The sequence below is a fragment of the Amphiura filiformis genome, chromosome 7 (assembly GCF_039555335.1).
Source record: "Amphiura filiformis chromosome 7, Afil_fr2py, whole genome shotgun sequence".
In the NCBI taxonomy this organism is placed as follows: Eukaryota; Metazoa; Echinodermata; class Ophiuroidea; order Amphilepidida; family Amphiuridae; genus Amphiura; species Amphiura filiformis.
This window is the reverse complement of record NC_092634.1, coordinates 66,873,678-66,894,291: the sequence shown is the minus strand read 5'-3', so window position 1 is coordinate 66,894,291 and position 20,614 is coordinate 66,873,678. Positions and strand designations below refer to the sequence as shown.

The window sequence follows — 20,614 nt, the reverse complement described above, 5'->3', positions numbered from 1 at the left end:
ATTCATTCACCATAAATTTGTCAAGTATGAACCTGTTATGATGTTGAATAAAGAAACTGCAGTTCATTACTTAAATATAATACAAAAAATACAAAGTTTGACATTTTGACGATGTCTGGAATAGAATTTTCATTTTTTTCTGTAAACATGGTATGTGTCACCATTGCTCAAAGCTAAATCCGAAAAGTAAAAATAAAAATTCATTTGCAATGACGCTTTAAATTAACATATTGTTATCTGGATTAACATGGGAAGACAAATGGTAAAAGGAACAGCCATTCTACTGTATCGCGTATACAAAAATAGTATGGCCTTGGACACACACAATGGCTTAGAGCTATTGTGGTTTGGAAAATTACTCCCTAAAAATTTCTTTGATAATGTTTTGTTTTTAATTAGTTTTACTCAAGACAAGGCAAGTGTTTCATTCGTTGTCGACGGAAATAATTTACATGCTAAGAAAGATTAATATTTCAGCTAAATGGTGGTAGGTCCCTTTATTTCAATAGGCCTATATTTACTGATTTATGAGCGATCTTCAAAAATCCATAAAAACAGGCAGTAGCTCTTAAACAAAACAATATTTAATTTTTGCGGACCCGATGGTAGCCTCGCACACCATATATTAAAAATTCAAACAATTTGGATAAATGAAGCATGTGAGGAAATTCATTTTTTGACATAGATGTTTTCTAAAATTGGTCAACTTTGAAGCGCGCGCTTTTCAATTCACTGTTATGCTTGCATGCACAGTGTGGCAGAATTATTGTGCAGCCACTGTGACATACCTACACGGTGAGCTCTCTGTACAGCTGGAAAATAATACTGCCCTTGTTTGTCTGCTACACTGAGCATTATAGGCATGAAAATATTCAGGTCCTATTTTTATTAAACTTGAAAGGCTGGCCAAAGCCTATATTTAAATAAATTATAAATAAACATCTGAGATGTCTTGCTAAATAATGTTTGTTTACGACAGGAACAATTATGACCTTTTATACAATACATCATGTGCCCTATCAAAAGATACCTCAGTGGGGTTTGGGTATTCTGTTTTCTAGTTTTGAGAAAAGTTTCTATGCTCTAGTTTTTGAAAAAGAAATGTGCCGTACATACACTTTTTTGTATGCCTGAATGTCGAACGGTGTCCCTCTGACATTTACTTCTAAAATATAACAATGTTTATATACCTCATATATAGATTCCTGTCATCTGATTGGTTGAAAGTGCAATCATTGAATTAACTATGCCCGCAAAATGAACTATGGACCGGTCCATGGAAATGAACTATGGACCGGTCACGTGCGTCACGATCAAACTGCGCGTTTTTCCCAGCGTAAAATGATATTACGCACGCGTTAATGTTTTCACGCGTTATAATTACGCAGAAATCGCAGATTGTAATCTATGTGCCATTCGCATTGAAACTATTAATTTCTCTTTCCAAAATCGATGCTTTTAACCAAATAGATGACAAGAATATTAAGATTTGGTATATAAAACAAATATTGACTGCTTTTTATTCAGGGCATGGTTAAAATTATAGGCCCGCAGTGATCTCAAAACCATGACTATGCCCCTCGGCTACGCCTTGGGGCATAGTCATGGTTTTGAGATCACCGCGGGCCTATAATTTTAACCATGCCCCGAATAGCAGTCAATATTTGTATACTATGTCCAAGCATTGCAAGCACATCAAAGAGTATTTTACATATATCGTAATATTATAATTATTTAACTTGACATGTATGCATATGTCTAATATGGAACGTAATCTGGACGTGTTCTCAGAAGTTACATGCCCTCTAGCACCAATTTCTACTCAACCCATATTGGCTTTGAAGTCGAGACACATTTCAAGATCGTTCATTAGAGATCCATACTTTTATTAATATTCAGTTCAAAAGGGATCAGTTCGACAACTTGAATGCGTTTGGTGTTGTTATTTATAATACTAATATTTAATGTCAGGGCGTTGTCTGGTGGTGAGATTATTGGAAATGAAAAAGGTCTAAAGTGTCAAAAAATCATCACTTTCTTTCATCATAAAATATAACATGAACAATTTGCAAAGTCAAGAATAAAAGTGAGGATTTTTTCCTTCTCATTTTTAACTTCCCCTAAATCGTGCTGATTGAAAATTGATAGAAATATAAACATGTCTCGAATAAGGTATGGAAAAATAAGTCATCTAGAAATATATAGCTACCCCTGGATCATGCGCTTTAACTCACCAATATTTCTCGAAGTCATTATTTTTTTCATTTTATTGCGTTTGATACTTTGGTTTAATTCATTGTGTTAAAAATAATTTTATGACCACTCAAAGCAGGCGGCGAGCTGCATGATGGGTGGAGAGAGACGGCAAAACTGCTCAGCCGTATGGCATTTTCCATACACTCAGTTAATTTTGTGTGGTTCAGTATCGAACCTCAACGGTTTTAGCTTATATTAATATTTTTTATCAACATAGGTCTACTTGTTTGTGATATTTTAAGTATTGTAAAATTTCAAAATAATCCCATTCAATTACACGGTTGTCAACAGAAATGTACTGAATTTAGAGAATTCGTGGCGCTTACCACCTGACTCAAAGGTTTCTTTTTTTATTATTGACAACATAATACCTAATATTTGTTTCCAAACCACGCACATGCACATCTCGGGAGAATACATGGATTTGTATACAAAAGAGCATACAGGGTGATTTAAAATGAACTGTACCCAACTGTACCCATTTTTTATATATATTCGCGGAGATTGTACATATCAAAAAACTATCATAGAAAACAGTGATAAGTGTTCTGTAGTAGAAGTTTTGAATTTTGATAATAAGTGGTTTTAGTCAGAAGATATCGCATTTTCAATTTATCATCCCATTTTTAGACCAACACATGGAACTAAGTTTATCCGTGTTCTCTACCGCAGTAACAAAATTGGTATGTTTTATAAAAATGTACTTTTCTTCAAAACCATGTAAGGTAAAGACATGATTTTTTCACCAATAATAGGAAACATACTATCCTGTCAAAGCTTACAAACACAAATTATTTAAATGTCGGTAAGTATTTTATTTTAATTTTTGAATTTGGGTACAGTTCATTTTAAAACACTCTGTAGATCTAGATCCTGAAAAGAAGCAAGGGATAACCTACTTTTAGCCTTGGTTCAAGGTGTCAGGCTCACGGTTGTTTGATGTATATAGAATCGGCTTCATTATTAACTAAATGCAAACTATAGATGGCGCTATTTATCCTAAATTATATTTCTTTATTTGCAAGGGGTAGGTGATTAATACTGCCATTAAAACACCTAGAATAGGTGAAACAAGCAACAAGGAAATTTTATAAACACATTTTATCAAACAATAAAAGGAATTATTTGTATTAAAAGCTTGAAAGAGTAATTTCCAGTAACTAAATAGCGCCACCAATTTTGTCATTAATAGATACATTTTATATCCGAAAAAGCTTTAAAAATGCTATAAAAGTGAATAATTTTGTAAAAGAGGGGAAATTAAAGTTGAGAATGACTCAAAAGCATCTGTATACATTAGCATGATGTCTCTTTTAGCTGTTTAAGCCTAAATTTTGGTTGTACATGATGTTTTGTTTGAAAACTAATAAATAATCCCATCAAACAACCGTGGGCTGTTGTTGTCTGTCACTCTTCTTTAATAAAATGTTTAGTTTATTCACCAGGGTCTATACATTACTCTACTGCTGTAAGGACTATTCAGTGATTTGCTCATCTGGATGATCGTAGAAAATTCAAATTTTGGCACCTTGGTTAGTGTCGTAGATGTGCTAACATAGCCTGTCAATGGTTAAACCGAGAGCCGTGTATTAAAAACAAAATAAGTAATTTTACATGAATGTGCAATTTCTCTGTTTAAGTAGAGAAGTTAGCTATAATGTATTTAAATGGGGCTTTATTTAATTTAAAAAACATTCACTTTAATGACTACTCACTTTTAGGCAATATAAAACAATTTAAATTTTTTTCCAAGGTTCATGGTTCAGAATGTCATTAAAAAGTGTCAGAGAGTCAGGATCAAAAGGAATTGCAACTACACTAGTGATTACAACCTTTTTGGCCCTAAAATGATTCTCATAAGCGGCTTATAATGTTGGTGAGTGGTGACTGATATCTATATAATTCGTCGGTTGCAACACATAGTGGCGTACGTGAAGGACAAAATACGTTTACGAGCAAAACGTTTTTGAAGGATATGCTACTAGTAACGGAGTCGATACTCCTCTACTAATATCTCTCAGTTGTCCGATTCCATATGAAATTGAAGTTTAAGGTTCAAACTATTAAATTGAATCTTTAATAGTTAACAAAGAAGAACTATTATAGGATAATAGCTAGCTCGAAACCTATACGCCATTATGTGAAACAGAACATTTGGAAAATCGCTCTACGCCACTATGTGTTGCGACCGACGACTTGTTTAATCATCTGGGTAATCTAAATTGGGAATATTTTTGGACATTAGGAGATAGAGACATGGTTAAATGGAAAGATGTTGCAAAAAGGTATAATTTTGGAATTGGGAAAACACCCATGGTCGTCCGAGAAACGAAATTAGTTACGTTTAAAGACGTCATCGATCTTTTGGTTTGCTCCCCTAAAATGTACGTGGTATACGCTGGCGAAGTTATGTAATAATCGGATTAACTACCAGAACGCTTTTTGTACAAATAAATAGGACACGCAATAGCGTCTTAAATATGGGCTAAAAGATACAGCTATTGGCTGCTGGTGCCAATTATGACATATCTGTCTTTGTGGGGCTGTGCAATAAAAAAAATTCTCAAAGTGGTCTGCCAAAAATTGCTTGGCCCACCCCCTTTGGCCGTGCCAAAAAATCATTGGCCCCCTTTTGACATGCCAAAACACCTCCCCCTTTGACGTGCCAAAAACATCTTTGCCTCTCCCCTTTACACACTTTTATTTTGGGAAACCCGAATTTAAAACCTTAAATTGTCTTATATATAATGTGAGCGCATCGAGGGGGAAATTTTGCATATTAATTTGAACGTGTTCCTAATGTTGTCCTTTTTAGGGTCTAATATAAATTTAGAACGGTGCCCAAAATATATGTGCCAAAAATCGCTTGCCCCCCTTTTGACTTGCCCAATTTCGCTCGATCCTCCTTTCGACCTGTCAAAAAATGCTTGCCCCCCCCCCTCACTTTTGGCCTTCCAAAAATCCCCCCTATAATTCACCACCCCTGGGTACATATAATTATTGCACCACCCCTTAGGATATAAATGGGTGAACATAACTGGTACATTAATTCTTTTGCGCACTGTATATTACTGTGACCCGAGGTCTCGACATTGCCCTCATGAACTCCTTGTCTACGGGTAAATCGGGTGGACGGATAATTTACTATTTTAGGCTTACTGGTAGTTCTTCACCTGTTGTGTATTGAAGATGGCTACAATACTGGATATACTATCAACGTTTGGTGTGTTAGCAATTATAACATTACTTGTAAAGTTTGTATTACTCATGAGAACAAGATGGTCATTTCAAAATAAATTGAAAGATTTTCCCGAACATTCCCGTGGCTTATTCTTTCTTGGACACGGTAAAGCCGTAAGTAAACACATTCCATTGTATAAATGCCTATGTGATCAAAGTACAATGTAGGACCATCGTCGCTCTTTCTAACCTAACTGTTGTTTGCCTTGCTCTATCTATTCTGACTAATTATTTATACTAGCGATCACCCGTCTTGCGCGGTCAGAGTCTTTCGCGGTTTGTAATTTTTTTTATATTTTGTGAACATGTTTTATTTAATGTGATTAATGGTATGAGAGGAGATTATCATTTAGCAATATAATATGTAGTATCCCTTCCATATAAATCAATGGCTTGAAATTGCAATTACATCGTGATCGAAGCAAGTCTTCTTGCCACCATATCATATCCACCGTGAGAAGTCTTGCCCCTGTTTGATGCTGGCCGCCCTGATATTTAAGATTTTTATGCATTTACAGTACTTTTTAGCCCATTTTGGACAAGTTTGTTGTACCTTTTGGCCATTTTTTACCATTTTCGTCCCCCACCTTGAAATGTACATTGCTGCCCCCTGCAAAAGTCCTGGCTACATCACTGAGCAGATGAACACAATTTTAATCAATTCCCTCTTGGCCCCTGTGGTATGCTGGCTGACCTGATATTTAAGATTTGTATGCACATACTTGTTGTACTTTGTATTTGTTAGCCCATTTTGGATAAATTTGTTGTACTTTTTTACTTTTTAGCCCATTTGTGACAATTTGCCCCCCATGAAATTTGCCTTGTCCACCCCCTCTCTCTCTGTCTCTATCTGAAAAAGTCCTGGCTACACCACTGACTGATAAATACAATCTTCAATGGCTGATTGATTGGAGAGGTCTTACATTTTCCATTCACTTGGATTGGATGTACAACTGCAACTTCATTTTTCTAATAATTATGACACTGTAATCTCCTGTAGGTTGTAGCATGTTTGCACCATTCCAGTTTGTGTTCTTGCTATACAGTCTTATAATGTTATTTCATGTAACCTTTAAATTTATATTACACAGATATTAGTAAACATAATAAGCTATATAATAAGCTATAATAAGCTATTCCACACAACCTCTATGGAAGACATTGCCTTAATCTTCCACAGAAGGAGTGTGAACTTCAAATTGAATTACGTACTAGTACCTTAATATGTTACTACATTTGAATCTACACTCCTGCGATTAAGGTCATGTCTTTCATAGGAGTGTTTCATGGTTTTCAACTGCAATAGCTCACTAAATACTTTGTTTGATACTAGATCTGCATTCTAAACCATCTTCATTCAAATCGCTTTTAATCCTCCAGTTTTTGGAAGGCGCTCATGGAATGCTATGGACCTTTGAGAATATATATGAGAATAATGAGAAGGCTATGCAATTTTGGGTCCACCCATTCCAGCCAGCAGTCGTTGTCTATCATCCAGATACCATCAAGGCCATATTCAATACTGCAGGTAAATAGCATCCTTGGATTATTAAATCATTATAGAATCATTTGTAATGGTGGCGACATTCATAAGATAAAGAGAAACCTTGATTTATATCCTTAAAGATGCCCTCCCCCTCAAAAAAAACAAAACTTGGAAGAAAGCTTCCCATAGGGCTATTTCAGGATATTTTTCATTATAAAAAACAGCGCAGTGATTTATAGTGTTCTACGCACAGGCACAACGTCTAGACATTGATCCACAAGCCTCAGCACACTTTACAGGTTGTCGCTTACCACTGCGGCCCCACATCATTCCAAAACCATTTAACAAGTTAACTCAATTATAGGATGCGGGGTGGTGTTATGTCATGAAATATGACCCAAACTCATCAAATATATTGCTCTGTGCTTGCATGCTAAACCTACGCACTGTACTACAAGAATTGCTTGTTATATTATGTTCAGATCGCGGTTTCTGTAGTGTAGATCCAATGGACTTTGAATTCACTTGCTTCCATAGATTAATTAATTAGATTGGAAAAACTGGGGTCGATGCAATATCGCCATGAATTTTAATACGTAATCATGAATTTTTCACAAACAGTTCTGAACGTATACGAGTGTTATGTGTTGCTTTGTGTTGTCAAGCAAACTTATGCTATTCTAAAACCGTTGAGTTCGACAACAAACTCCACTCTATGTTGTTCTTCAATTTGCTAACCGTCTATTTCGAACAGCCTCGTACGTCACGTGACGCGTGTCCAGTACCTGCGCACTCTTTATTTAGGCCTAGGTGAATAGATTTAATGTTGACCTCTGCAAATACCTTGAGACCAGGGGGTGGGGGGCAATCGCGTATGTAGGGCTGTTAGGAACCGCTTTTTCAGCATCGCTGTCACCCAAAGACACAAATATATGTTCTGTCATCCAAAGACCTCTTCTTTTTCCATTCGATTGGTCACCCAAAGGTCCTTATTTTTAATTTGAGTAGTAATCAATGATTGGGGCTTCTGTGGGACTGTTTTGGCTCTCACTTAAAAAAAATCACATTTAAGGGGTCATGTTCTCACTCCATGCCCCTAATTTAGGTCCAAACGGTCCATCTCTCACCCAAAGACACTATATTATTTGTTACATCTTTGCTCTTACCGAATGCCAAAATTCAAGCTCTCACCCAATGACCCCATATTATGTATACTTTGCTCTCACCGAACGACCCTTCCGAATGACTCTTAATGTGAAGGTGTCAGGCCGACACCTATAATCCATTTCAAATTGAATTGCCCCAACCCCGCCTTGGCCTCTGAAATTTTAAATTGCCAAGAGGTGCCAATGTTTCATCATTTATACCAGCCACATACCACTCATTATTATCAGCATAGAGACACCCCACCCCATTTCATTTTCCCCTCCCCATATTGCCTCCACCACAGCACTTTCACCTTCCTTGATACTTTAAAAATCCCCTATTTTTTGTTTACAACTCCGTTTGTTTACAGAGCCAAAAGATTCTTCCTACGTTCTCTTAAAACCGTGGTTAGGAGATGGGTTACTGTTGTCAACCGGACGGAAGTGGGCACGAAATAGGCGACTATTGACACCAGCTTTTCATTTTGATATTTTGAGACCTTACGTGAACAAATATGTTGACTCCACAAATACTTTAGCCGTGAGTATTATATTTTTACATCTTTTTTTTGGTCAAAAATGTAAGCTTTTCCATTTGGTAAAATAATAATAATAATAATAATAATAATAATAATAATAATAATAAAAATAATAATAATAATAATAATAATAATAATAATAATAATAATAACAATAACAATAACAATAATAATAATAATAATAATAATTGAGGATAAAAACCAAAGTGCTGCTCTGTGATTTGTATCCTTATTAACAACCAATCACTGCTAATATCTTGCTGTTTGATGGGGTCATATATTAGTTGTTGTCACGTTCGCTTTCCTCGGCTACGGCTTCTTCTATAAGCTAAATAGGTCGAATAAGTCCAATGGCTCAATGCCGGCTCTGTTTCAAAACATGATAACTATGAACAAGTGTCGCATTATGCAGTTACTGTCCGTTTTTCCTATTCAGTGCACACACAGCGCTCCAATTGATGATTGACTTCTAGCTCACTCACTGTACTGTAGGTATAGACAATAGACTAGTTAGTGAGCTAGTGGGAAAACCCTTCACCCAATATTAGCCATAGAGGCTCACATGTGAATTATAATATTCATCCTTAACATACTACAATTTGAAGTAAAAAATGTCACGGAAAAGTTGTTGTCGAGCTATTTTTCCGAAGAGAGAATTCCAAAATTTCACAGGCAGTCGGACGTGTAATTTCAATGGCAAATTGTGCTCAACAGTTGACTTGTGATAGCTCCAACTTCGAAGGGGCACCGTCGGGTGATCGGTTTGCTCAATTTTCGCCATAGAAGCTGAAAATTTCAATTCTTTTCCTCTATGGTCATCTAAATATTATTAAAATGCGATTTTGGAAAGATTGTTGTCGAGCCCTCCAAAATATGGAGTTCTGACTGCCCGATAGAGAGCTCACAAATGAAAAACTTATTTCCAAACCGTGTTAAGTCTAAAGCCACATGTTTCTCATTTACTTGTGTGATACAATCACAATTACTCTAACAAATTTGACATGAGTTGTACCATCAACAAGCCTGGTTAACAATATGCATACTATTGTTCTCATTTGGGAAACAAAGGCCACGCACACCATTGTTTAATACTGTGCGTTTGCTTTGTAATGGTGCATCCAACTGAAATCATGATACCTATTTCACCACAGCCCATTGCAATAATGCACAGGTAAATCAAAAACATGTGCTTGTGGATTTAACCATGGATATGAGACGCATCCCTGATTTAACATAGTTGAGCTGTTTTCAATGAGGTTTATCTTGGTTTAATGGGGTTTAAGTCCTGCAAAGGTCGTGGTGAATTCTGCTGTAGACATGACTGCATAGTGGGTGTATAGATATAAGAGAACAAAACATATTCCGGTTCGGCATGCTTGCGTATATAAAAAAAATACTCAACAAAACTCGTAGACCCTACATACATTTGGAGGAGGTGGCCGGATTTCCTGGGTCACAACCGGGGGTCACAATTTGGACAGTTTTATTATTATGTCAACTGTTATCGTTACTGTAAAGCTGACGCATTGACACCTAGATAGCTGTTAACCTCCTTTTTGAAGCTGGTCCGTTTCACAATTTCTGGAATGCGAGGCGGCAGTGCATTCCATGTACCGCTGGTGCTGGAATCAAGGAACGTTCATTATGATCTTGGAATTTGAACTACAAAGTCATGAGATCTAACTGAGTGGCGAAGGTCAGTCTGGAGCTGGTCTGGAAGTAGTTAGTTGACCCAATAGCTCCGGAGCTTAGTACATTCGATGGGACATAGTGCGTAGTGATACCAACTGCTCTACGGTGGACCAAAGGCTGAATTTGGAGGGAGGCGAGTTCTTCGCGAGGAAGATCTATGATGCGAATGTCACGCCTCTCGACTGCATCTAGCTTTGACAGTGATGTCGGAGTTGACCCAGTGCCGCCGACAAGGGGGGGGGGGGGGGGAGAAGGGGGGCGCTCCCCCGGGCCCGGTGTCACAAACCAAAGCCAAATTTGTTTCCTGTGGGTGGCTTTAAAAAATTGTTTTCCAGAGTCAAGACGCAGATATCATTATTAAGCCTCATGTCACTTATTTATTGTCGTGCAAAGTAGGTTAGATATGAATATTAAATGTTAGACTAAAGTAGCTCAAAGTACTATCTGAGACTATATATATAATAATCACAGGTGTAATAGTCTCAGGTACTAGGCCTATACACCTGATCCGTGACTTGTCTTTTTTGAAGACAACTTCTTGTTTTACTAGATTCAAATTTTTAATGGGGGATTTAGATCAAATTTACGATATGAATCCCTCTCCCTAATCCACCTCCCCTAATCCACAACCACCCTTGGCACATTTCATGCCAAACGTCATAAGAAAATAATTTAAAATTATTTTACAACAGGACAAAAACACGAGTAGAATTTAGCCTCAATTTATGACCTAATTGAATCTTCTAAGTGAAGGAATACTCAAGAGACAGTGTTTTGAAATTCAAGCTGCATATCAAAATGTAACAAAGCCGTCACCCCCTCTCCCCCCACCCCCACCCCAATGTTATGCAAATAAATATTTCTAGGCTAATAATCGTTTCGACAAATTGCAAATTTACGCAAGCTTCTTTTGATCATTTTATAGCTTTAAAATTTCCGCGCTTCGCGCGCAGTTTGTTCCTAGAAGTTTAATCTGGGAGCAAAGATTGCTACTTACAAATTGCAGCTTTTTGTGCGCTTCTGTCCCGTTCAATGTTCATACTTGATCAGTTTTTATCTTGAGATTTGTTCAAAAAACTTCATCAGAGAGCAAAAGACACCAAGCTGGGCTTTTCCATCCTAGTGTTAACAGTATTCAAAGATAAATCTCAACTATTCACATCAATTTAAGGGGGTACTACACCCCTCAATAAATTTGTGTCTATTTTCGCATTTTACTAATAACACAGTGGTAACAAAAGTTTTGTATATTATAGGGGCAAGGAATCCAACTACTACACTGAAATTTCAGTGACCCAAGACAAGCGGTTTGTTATTTATGATAAGGAATAAGGTACCGCTAGGATGTACCTCGTTTTCTATCATATATACTGAACCGCTGGTCTTGAGTCACTGAAATCTCAGTGTAGTAATTGGATTCCTTGCCCCAATAATATACATAACTTTTGTTACCAGTGTGTTATTATTTTTTGAGAAAAATGCAAAAATAGTCACAAATTTACCACAGGGTGTAGTACCCCCTTAATGCTTCGTAGACCACGAAGTGGCACCACGATGAATCGCACAATTAAAGCCAGATGTATACGATTTCTATCAAATTTTAATTTTGTAATTCTTTACTCAAAATGCTGAAGTAGTGTTTGTAGCCCACTCACACCCGTGTCAGCTGCTCACTCACATCCGCGCAATAGACTTGATATCTCAGTTCAAATCGGCTCTCAAGACATTTCTGTTCGACAATGATTTATTGTAATTTTATATTTTGTGCAATCTTCATCATTTGAACATTGACTTTGTGCATTGGATCCTGCTTTGTATTATATTCTGCTGCAAGTTTTTAACAAATTATCTTGTGTGCTTTTAATTATTGCTAGTGTGTATTTCATATAAATTTCTGTGTAAACTGTACGATTTAAGGTATTAAGGGTTTTTTAGTAAAGTATTGGTTTTGTCTTTCTTTTGTTCCGCGCCTTGAGGTGTACGCGTAAGGCGCTATAAAATGCGGTTTTGTTGTTGTTGTTGTTGCTGCTGTTGTTGTTGTTGTTGTTGTTGTTGTTGTTGTTGTTGTTGTTGTTTTTGTTGTTGTTGTTGTTGTTGTTGTACAATTGTCAGGAAAGGTTTCTGTACAAAAGAAACCCCACTGGGTATTTTGACTGTTTAACGTGGAGTTCTATAATGGGGAACTTTTATGTCTCAATATGAGGACATTATGTCAAAATTGCTCCGGTGACCTTACAAAGACAACGAATTTGGCTGATTTGATTTAGGTGTATGTGTACACATGTGTAATGATTGCAAATATGCAACAACAAGAAAGTCTTTAAAAAAGGCAATGCCACGGCTGAAGATCAAGTTTAATAATTTAGCATTGATAAGTGCCTGATATGCTGGTAATTTGTTTTGTGTGTAAATTAATTAACCGGATGGGACATATGGGTATTTATTGGTAAATACCACCACGGTCCATATGATGAAGATTTTAATTCTATAGGTCTATACAACATTAGATCTGTTATCAACCCGGGTTATCAACATGATCAAACATATCATGCTGTGCTCACTGCTCAGTGGTCTTGCATGTCTCCAAAGAAGGTGATAGGAGGAGAAAATATCAACCATTACTTCAAAGAAAGTATATCATATTTTCCTCAAAATTTTAACAACTTGAACGTGTTTGGTGTCAATCTGGACTGAAATTTAGTCATGCACCAGATTTCTTTGATTATAGCAAAATTCACCCACAAACAAAAAACATATCCAGCACATTTCATATCTGCCTACATTTTTCTAGTAAAATAGTCATCGCCACTAAACAACAAAAGTAGTATGAGCCCAAATTAAAGATGTTATTAGACATATTCCGCCAACAGTGGGTGTAATAAATAAAAGATAAGAGACCCACATAGCACCCGAATGGGCTATTTTTAAGTGCAAATTCCATATTAGTGCCACTGTCGTGGCAAAAAAATCAGGTATGAAAATTTTCTTTTACCATTTTGCTTCCATGTACAGAAGAAGTGGAGAGAAGTGTGCAAAAATGGCGCATACTCGATAGAGGTCATGCAAGATATAAGCCTGACAACACTAGATAGTCTTATGAAATGCGTCATGGGAGTTGAAGAAGATATTCTCCAAAAAGGGTACGCCAAAATTGTTTTATGTGCCTACTGGCCCTAATCCAATAACTGCCCTTTACTGTTCTTTAAGGCGATGCGATCTTTGGTTTCATATCTAAATCATTATATTATTGAAAAATAACACTTTGATGTTTTGCAAAAGTTCATTCTACAAATCATATACTTTGAAACTTGCTTGATTTATTGATGTTAATGAGTTTTCGGTCGCCGCCTGCTATCCATGTCAGTGAGTCTAACTGATGAATATCTTTCACCACGGAAACACATTCAATTTGAGGCCATTATTTTGATGTGTGTGTAGATAACGAATGGAGTTTGAAAATACACACTCCATGTGTGGAAGATATTGGATCATATGTATGACGCAAGAACAGTGATGGAAGAATGTTCTCTGCAAACGTTAAATATTGTTATACGAGTTAAAATTATTTGCACTACTCGTAATGTCTTATATGTCATCCTTTGTTTTAGAACAAAGCATCCATATGTCAACGCAACGTCTGTTTTAACAAAGCTAAATGTAATACGTTTTGTGACTCTTGCGTACCAATCAGACGTCATTTACGCTTTAAGTTCAGATGGTGCCACTAACCGTCAAGCAATTACGGTAGCCCACGAATTTACGCGGAGAGTTATCAACGAGAGAAAACAACAACTTGCTCAATCTGAAAGAGACACGTCAAAGAAGGACCGATTGATGCCTTTTCTGGATATACTACTTAAAGCTAAGGTACACTAAAATATATTGTACTGTTTTTCCATTAATCAGACACGTTTTACCCTTTTAAAAAAACTCCACGCTGATGTCCACTGCAGACGACAAGTTTGTTTTTTTAAATCAAAATCAAAAATTTCAATTGTCAATTTTCATGATCATATTTGGGATCAGCATGAAAAATGTATTAAAATGAGTACAAACAAGCCTAGTATCGGTTCGGGGGTTCTTAAGATAACTCTTTCGACAAAATATCTCAAAACTTTTTGTGTTGAAGCTTATGGCTAGCGCGCACGCAGAGCATTAATGGTCAATACAGCCGGCCATATTATCAGCGTCTCAAAAGTATTTTCTGGTTATACAAACAGAGCTATATCATGTGTTTTGCCCATTAGAGGCGTGGTAGAGTCAGCATTGGCCTCAAGGGGATAAAGCTTTAAATTGTTAAGATTTACGTTGCTTATTCTGTCGGTCCAGCTTCTAGTCTTGGGTCCAAGCTTCACGTGGCTCACGGTTTGTAATCAATGACAGAAACTGGCTGTGAAGGAGACTATTGATGTTGTCACTCCAGTCCAAATTCAATTTCGGAAAAACCAACACTCGACCATGGAATTTAATTGTCGGTTTGTCATTATATAAAACGATAAATCAAGTAAGTAACTTCAATTTTGAAAACTTAGAAACTTGTTTGATTGCACTGACTATTTGCGATCGAAATATACATAACTCCAATGACAGAAATCATCAACAAAAAATCGAACCAAGGACTTTTTTTCACTCAAATTTGAGTCGCATCATCAACCGGAAGTGACATGGCACGGACCGACAGAATAATAATTAATTATCATGTAATTTATCAATAATAATGATGTTTTCCTTGGTATTTCCTCTGTTCATATAAAGGACGAAGATGGCGTAGGTTTGAGCGATCAGGAAATACGCGATGAAGTGGATACATTTATGTTTGAAGGTCATGATACCACAGCATCGGGATTGTCTTGGGTTGTATACAACTTAGCTAATCATCCAGAACTCCAAGAAAGATGCAGGAAAGAGGTGGATGAGGTGATGCATGACAGGGATGAATTGGAATGGTAAGACTAAAAGACTGCCATTTACAATATAGACATTACGCTTGCGTAGATCAGTTCTAGAGAAACGCCAAATATGGAAAGTAAGACCTTTCTCCTGATTACATCAAGAAATACAATATCTATCCGCATTGCAATGGATGAACTAATTCAGATCCATATTACGTGCGAGTTGTTCTCGTAGATTTGGTTTAATTTTATAGCATGTTGACTGTATCCATTTTAAACTAAACTATTAAGAACATAAGCTGCAACATCTAGACTAAACCCTTCAGTCGTTTACACTGCGCATGTATCTGTGCTATACTTGTAGTGACGACTGGAAGACTTACAGCTCGTATCGTGTCGGACTCGTGGATATATTCTCGCGCGGCTTTGGTTGTGCGCCATAGTGCGCCTGTCATCGGCACCCTTGTACCATACGAAAACGTTTCTATACAAAAACGATTCTCTTATAAACCCTCATGCGTACAGTTTCCACCTCGATACACTTGAGCACATATTTTCGTCCAAGAGCTCTCAAGCAAGCAGTGAATTGTCTCCACAGTCTTTGATTACACTACACGGTTGAGTACATAGCATCGTGAAAAATGGTCCTCTTTGATTGTTTTTGTCGAAACCTCAAGTGTTCCCTTCATTCAATCAGATTTTTTATACCAAACGAAAGCTAACACTTCCCCCTAAAAATACTTTTCGTCACTAGGTCAACATAATTTGCAAGACGAATGTGGTAAATCTGTTGAAAACTACCTATCCAAGCAAATTTTTGACCAAAAATGTAGGTTTTAAAAGTCAAAGCCTCAAGTGTTCCTTACAATATTTTTCAAATTTTATGTCAGTAAATGAAAAAGCACACTTATATTGTCCATATACTAGAGTCATTAGAATGAGCAATGGGCAATGCTCTTTAAATTGCAAATCTTGTGCAAAAGGTTACTATATTCGCATGTTTTGTCATACGGTTGTAAATTCAACGAACTATAATTTTGCTAAAGAGCGCTTACAAATTGATATGCGCGCCATCGTAACAAGATCGCGCTCTGAAGTTCTAAAAATACGTGTTCAATAACAAACGCAGTCAAAGGTCAATTTGGACACAACTGCGCAGTCTCAGATCACCAGAATCTGGTGGGAAAGTTCGACACTTTTTTAACACATAAGTTACTCAGTCGTCAGTCCACAGATTAATAACATATAGCTTGGAATGTTCCATGCCTGTGTCCTCTAAGCATACCTGAATTCAGTAAAAGCGTTCAGACCTGGCGACATCGTTCATCTGATCGTACACGGGTCGTTCAACTTGTCAGCGCTTAAATCTCTTGTGTATGCTCGCGCTATTTTTGAGTTCGCTAACGCACCATTTATTTATCGTCGACCCACATGGGCAAAATGCTTACGTTCCGCGGTATGCGTCAACTTATAAAGTTGACGAAAGAGAGCAGCAGTCTAAGCATCATCAAAGTATAGGGGGCATGCACTGGACACATTTACAGACCTTGTTTGACCTTGTGGACCGAGTCTCTCCCTCCCCCAGATGACTTCAACCGGGCAGTCCAGCTCAATTTATCGGGCAGAAAATCGACAAAATTTGGGCTAGTTTAGCACCAAAATTTACTTTGATAATGGACCAACATAGTAGTAAATCCCGCGGCGTTTCGGTCTATAGCACCGATATATTTGCCCTCACCCTATCCACACACATTACAACTCACCCCTGATATATATACGCCACTGAATGCTAACACCATAATACTCCTGGCACCGTGTGCAAAACCTAATATTTCATATTCTCAATCATAATAGGAATGATCTGTCAAAATTTGAGTATTTGACGCAGTTTATCAAGGAGAGCATGAGGCTTTACCCACCTGTGCCGGGAATTGGCAGACTGTTGAAGTCGCCTCTACAATTACCAGATGGGAGAGTCATTCCAAAAGGTAACAAAATATGTACCGATATCACGAGAATAAACGTATATCAAATTTCAAACGTAAAATAGATCATAATAGAATGTAGATTGACATATCGAAGACGTTTCCTAATACTCACATATATTTATACTTTGTATCTTGGCGGATGGCTCACTTAGAATCGACTCCTTTTCCCGCGGAATACTAAGTATTCCGGTACTTCCGGTGATTTTTTTATCTCTAAGTAGTGGATCGTATACGTGAACACGAGAATAACATCGTGTCGTGAATTGGGAGGAGCTTAAAGCTACTACAAAGCAGACACACACAGGACCTAGACGTTGATCCACAAGCCTAAGGCACCACATCCAATCTGGACCTATAGAACCATCGGTGCCCGGTTAGGTACCGATGACTCTTAACACCACTCCGTGGAGATGTAATAAATTGTATCAAGCATAATAATTAACAGTTGCATAATGTTATTGTTTTCCATTCAAATAAAGAACAAATGCACTGTACAAATGTCGGTAGTCCTATAGCACTATCGGTACCTCTTCGGGCACCGATAGTGCTATAGGACCAAAAAAGATGTTGTGCCTAAGCACACTTTAAGGCTACTTCACAGGTTGTCGCTGACCACTACGGCCCGATCATCATTCTATAAACCATTTAAAAACAAATGATGATCCTTGCAGCTTAGGAGCGCACACCCTAGACATTCCACAATTGTCCTTCGCAGCCAGGATCAGCTCCCCGAGTTTCTTACGGGTTATAACGAGACAATTAACAGGGGAATTTCAACTTAACTCAGTTCCTCTAGAGTGTATTAAACCACCGCCAGGGTTCGAACCCGCAACCTCTCGCACCATAGTCGAACGTCTAATCGATTGAGCTATAACTTGACTTCTCTATATGCTAAAAAGTAATTAAGAATATTGTTATCTATCACTTTAAATATTACGTTATTATTATAATTAAATGTATGCTTGTTCTATAGGAGCCAGTGTTTATATAAACATATACGGACTTCATCGTAATCCAAACGTGTGGGATACTCCCGAGGTTTTTGATCCTGAACGATTTTCGAAGGAAAATTCCGTCAACCGTCACTCCCATGCTTTCACTCCCTTCGCTGCCGGTCCAAGGTACGTCAAATGTAAAGTAACGTTTATAATTTCCAGAATGTTTTTGGCATTTTTTAACTGGCTACAATAAGACAAACCTGTGGGATTTGTCCGAAAACCCTGACCTAAATTTAATTTAATTTAAAATTAGATTTTAAATTAAATCTTAATTTCAACATAACATAATTTGATTAATAGTTAGACTCTCCTTCCAGATTATATTACATGTACATTGTTTTTACAGGAATTGTATTGGACAACAGTTTGCCATGTCTGAGATGAAAACGGTTACCGCTGTGCTCCTACGTCACTTCCGTTTTGCTCCTGATAGTAGCAAGCCCGTTCAAAGGATTAATAATACCGTTTTGAGGAGCACAACTGGAATACACGTGGTGGTGGAAACAAGATAGATAGAATACACGTGATGGTGGAAACAAGATAAATAGAATACACGTGGTGGTGGAAACAAGATATATAGGATACACGTGGTGTTGGAAACAAGATATATAGGATACACGTGATGGTGGAAACAAGATCAATAGAATACACGTGGTGGTGGACATAAGATAACTAGAATACACGTGGTAGTGGAAACCAGATATATAGGAACACGTGATGGTGGAAACCAGGATCAAAATATTATTAAAATTTGAAATACTACAATTGAGGGTATACTATTTTTGTAATATTTTTAAATTAGTATTATTAACTTTAAAAAAAAGGTTAATGCCTGAGCTTTCGATCCTAGCAGATCTTTATCAAAGGCAGAGTGAGAAGACAACACACAAACTTATATGTATAATAGCCAAAGGTGCAGGAAATGAGATGAGACATAATATGATGAAATGATCAATGAATGCAAAAGCTGATAGAAATAAAAATGAACGCTGAACGAGGAGAGAAAATAATCAAGTGGTGCCTATAATAATGGGGCAGGGAGTAGGAATACATAAGTGCGATAAAGGACAAGACAAATGTGATGAAAGAGTACATTGGGTAGAATAGAAATAATAATATAAAAAAATAATGGAATAAAAAATGAGAGGAATGCTAGGATCGAAAGCTCAGACCATTGACCAAATTTGAATTTAACTACATGGGTTATTTTTGTTGACAAGCAGTTTCCAGCAGCTCTTTTTAACTTGGTTGTTTAAAATAGATAAAATGATTGGCATATTTAGAATATCGCGATATACTTTATTGGTCGCTCTTAACTTTTATTAACTATCATAGCCATTATAGTAGGAGAGTCACAGTTTATAGGGACAAATTAAGAAAAGACAGAAAAGAAACAGACTTAGTGCTTTTTCCAAAGGATGGTAAAAGAATTGTGCATGGTATCAAGTGGAACAGATCTCAAATCTAAGAGCTTTATATCTTCCTAAGTCCTGACGGAGTACAGCGCAGAACTTGCAAGACCACTTAGCCTGCTGTTTGAGCTTTGCTTCTCCAAGGTAGTTTTCCCAAGCCAATGGAAGACTACATCTGTCATCCCTATTCACAAGAGAGATTCGAAGTATAATCCATCTATGTACCGCCCCATCTCTCTGCTCTGCATCATCTTGATGACCTGTGTGATGAGTGTGAAAAGCAGCTATACCTCTACGCAGAAGATTCCACCTTGTTTTGCGAGATTACATCTAGAGACAACCCTGAAGCAGTTACTGCTAGCCTTAACAGAGACCTGGAGAAAATGAGGATCTGGGCAGACAGATAGAAGGTGACCTTCGAGCCATCAAAATGTAAGGCATTGGCAATATCAAGAATAGGAATCTAACCAAGCTTTATCTTCTGTTTGGCATGAGCACACATGAATTGAATTCCTTACTTTTGGGCTTTTATACTTCTTTTGAAACCTTGTGACTCGATGAGTAGTTTGGTGTGGTTTCCACCAAGATAATTCTGTAAAAACTTTGATGATCTTTTTCCGTTATCTTGAAAATAAATTATTTTGGCTCTTACTCTAGATTGTTCAGCCCATCAAAACCTACAACTGAGCCAAATTTGACGCTTTTCCTGAAAATTGCACCACACACTTCTGATACTTTTAAAACACGATTTTGCAGCACTAATGGTATCGATAGCCATAGTATAGAGAGTTCCCGTGTTTTCAAGCGGAACGGACTACAATAGTGTTTATAACGTGATTCGCACCGCCGTATTCCTCATTCATTTGATTTGGTCAATGACCCTATTGGTGCTACATTCTACAAAATAACATTTGCTAATTATTGCGCGAGTGTTGGTATTCTGAAAATTGTAAACGGAGTTTAGGT

General features: G+C 37.2%; 1 protein-coding gene across 1 annotated transcript; it reads left to right on the top strand.

The window, feature by feature from the left end:
• Positions 1 to 5,445: 5,445 nt before the first annotated feature.
• Positions 5,446 to 18,748, top strand: LOC140158021 (ultra-long-chain fatty acid omega-hydroxylase-like). Its single transcript, XM_072181270.1, has 9 exons — positions 5,446 to 5,610; positions 6,877 to 7,024; positions 8,499 to 8,668; positions 13,371 to 13,498; positions 13,967 to 14,225; positions 15,114 to 15,304; positions 17,105 to 17,238; positions 18,212 to 18,359; positions 18,583 to 18,748. Exons 1-9 carry the CDS (start codon positions 5,446 to 5,448, stop codon positions 18,746 to 18,748), a joined length of 1,509 nt encoding a protein of 502 aa, XP_072037371.1.
• Positions 18,749 to 20,614: the final 1,866 nt, after the last annotated feature.

Excerpts from the sequence above, each read along its gene's own strand:
- LOC140158021 (XM_072181270.1), top strand. The coding sequence starts at position 5,446 with ATGGCTACAATACTGGATATACTATCAACGTTTGGTGTGTTAGCAATT. Across the intron at positions 5,611-6,876 it reads TTCTTGGACACGGTAAAGCC|TTTTTGGAAGGCGCTCATGG; the intron begins GTAAGTAAACAC and ends TTAATCCTCCAG. Across the intron at positions 17,239-18,211 it reads TGGGAGAGTCATTCCAAAAG|GAGCCAGTGTTTATATAAAC; the intron begins GTAACAAAATAT and ends CTTGTTCTATAG.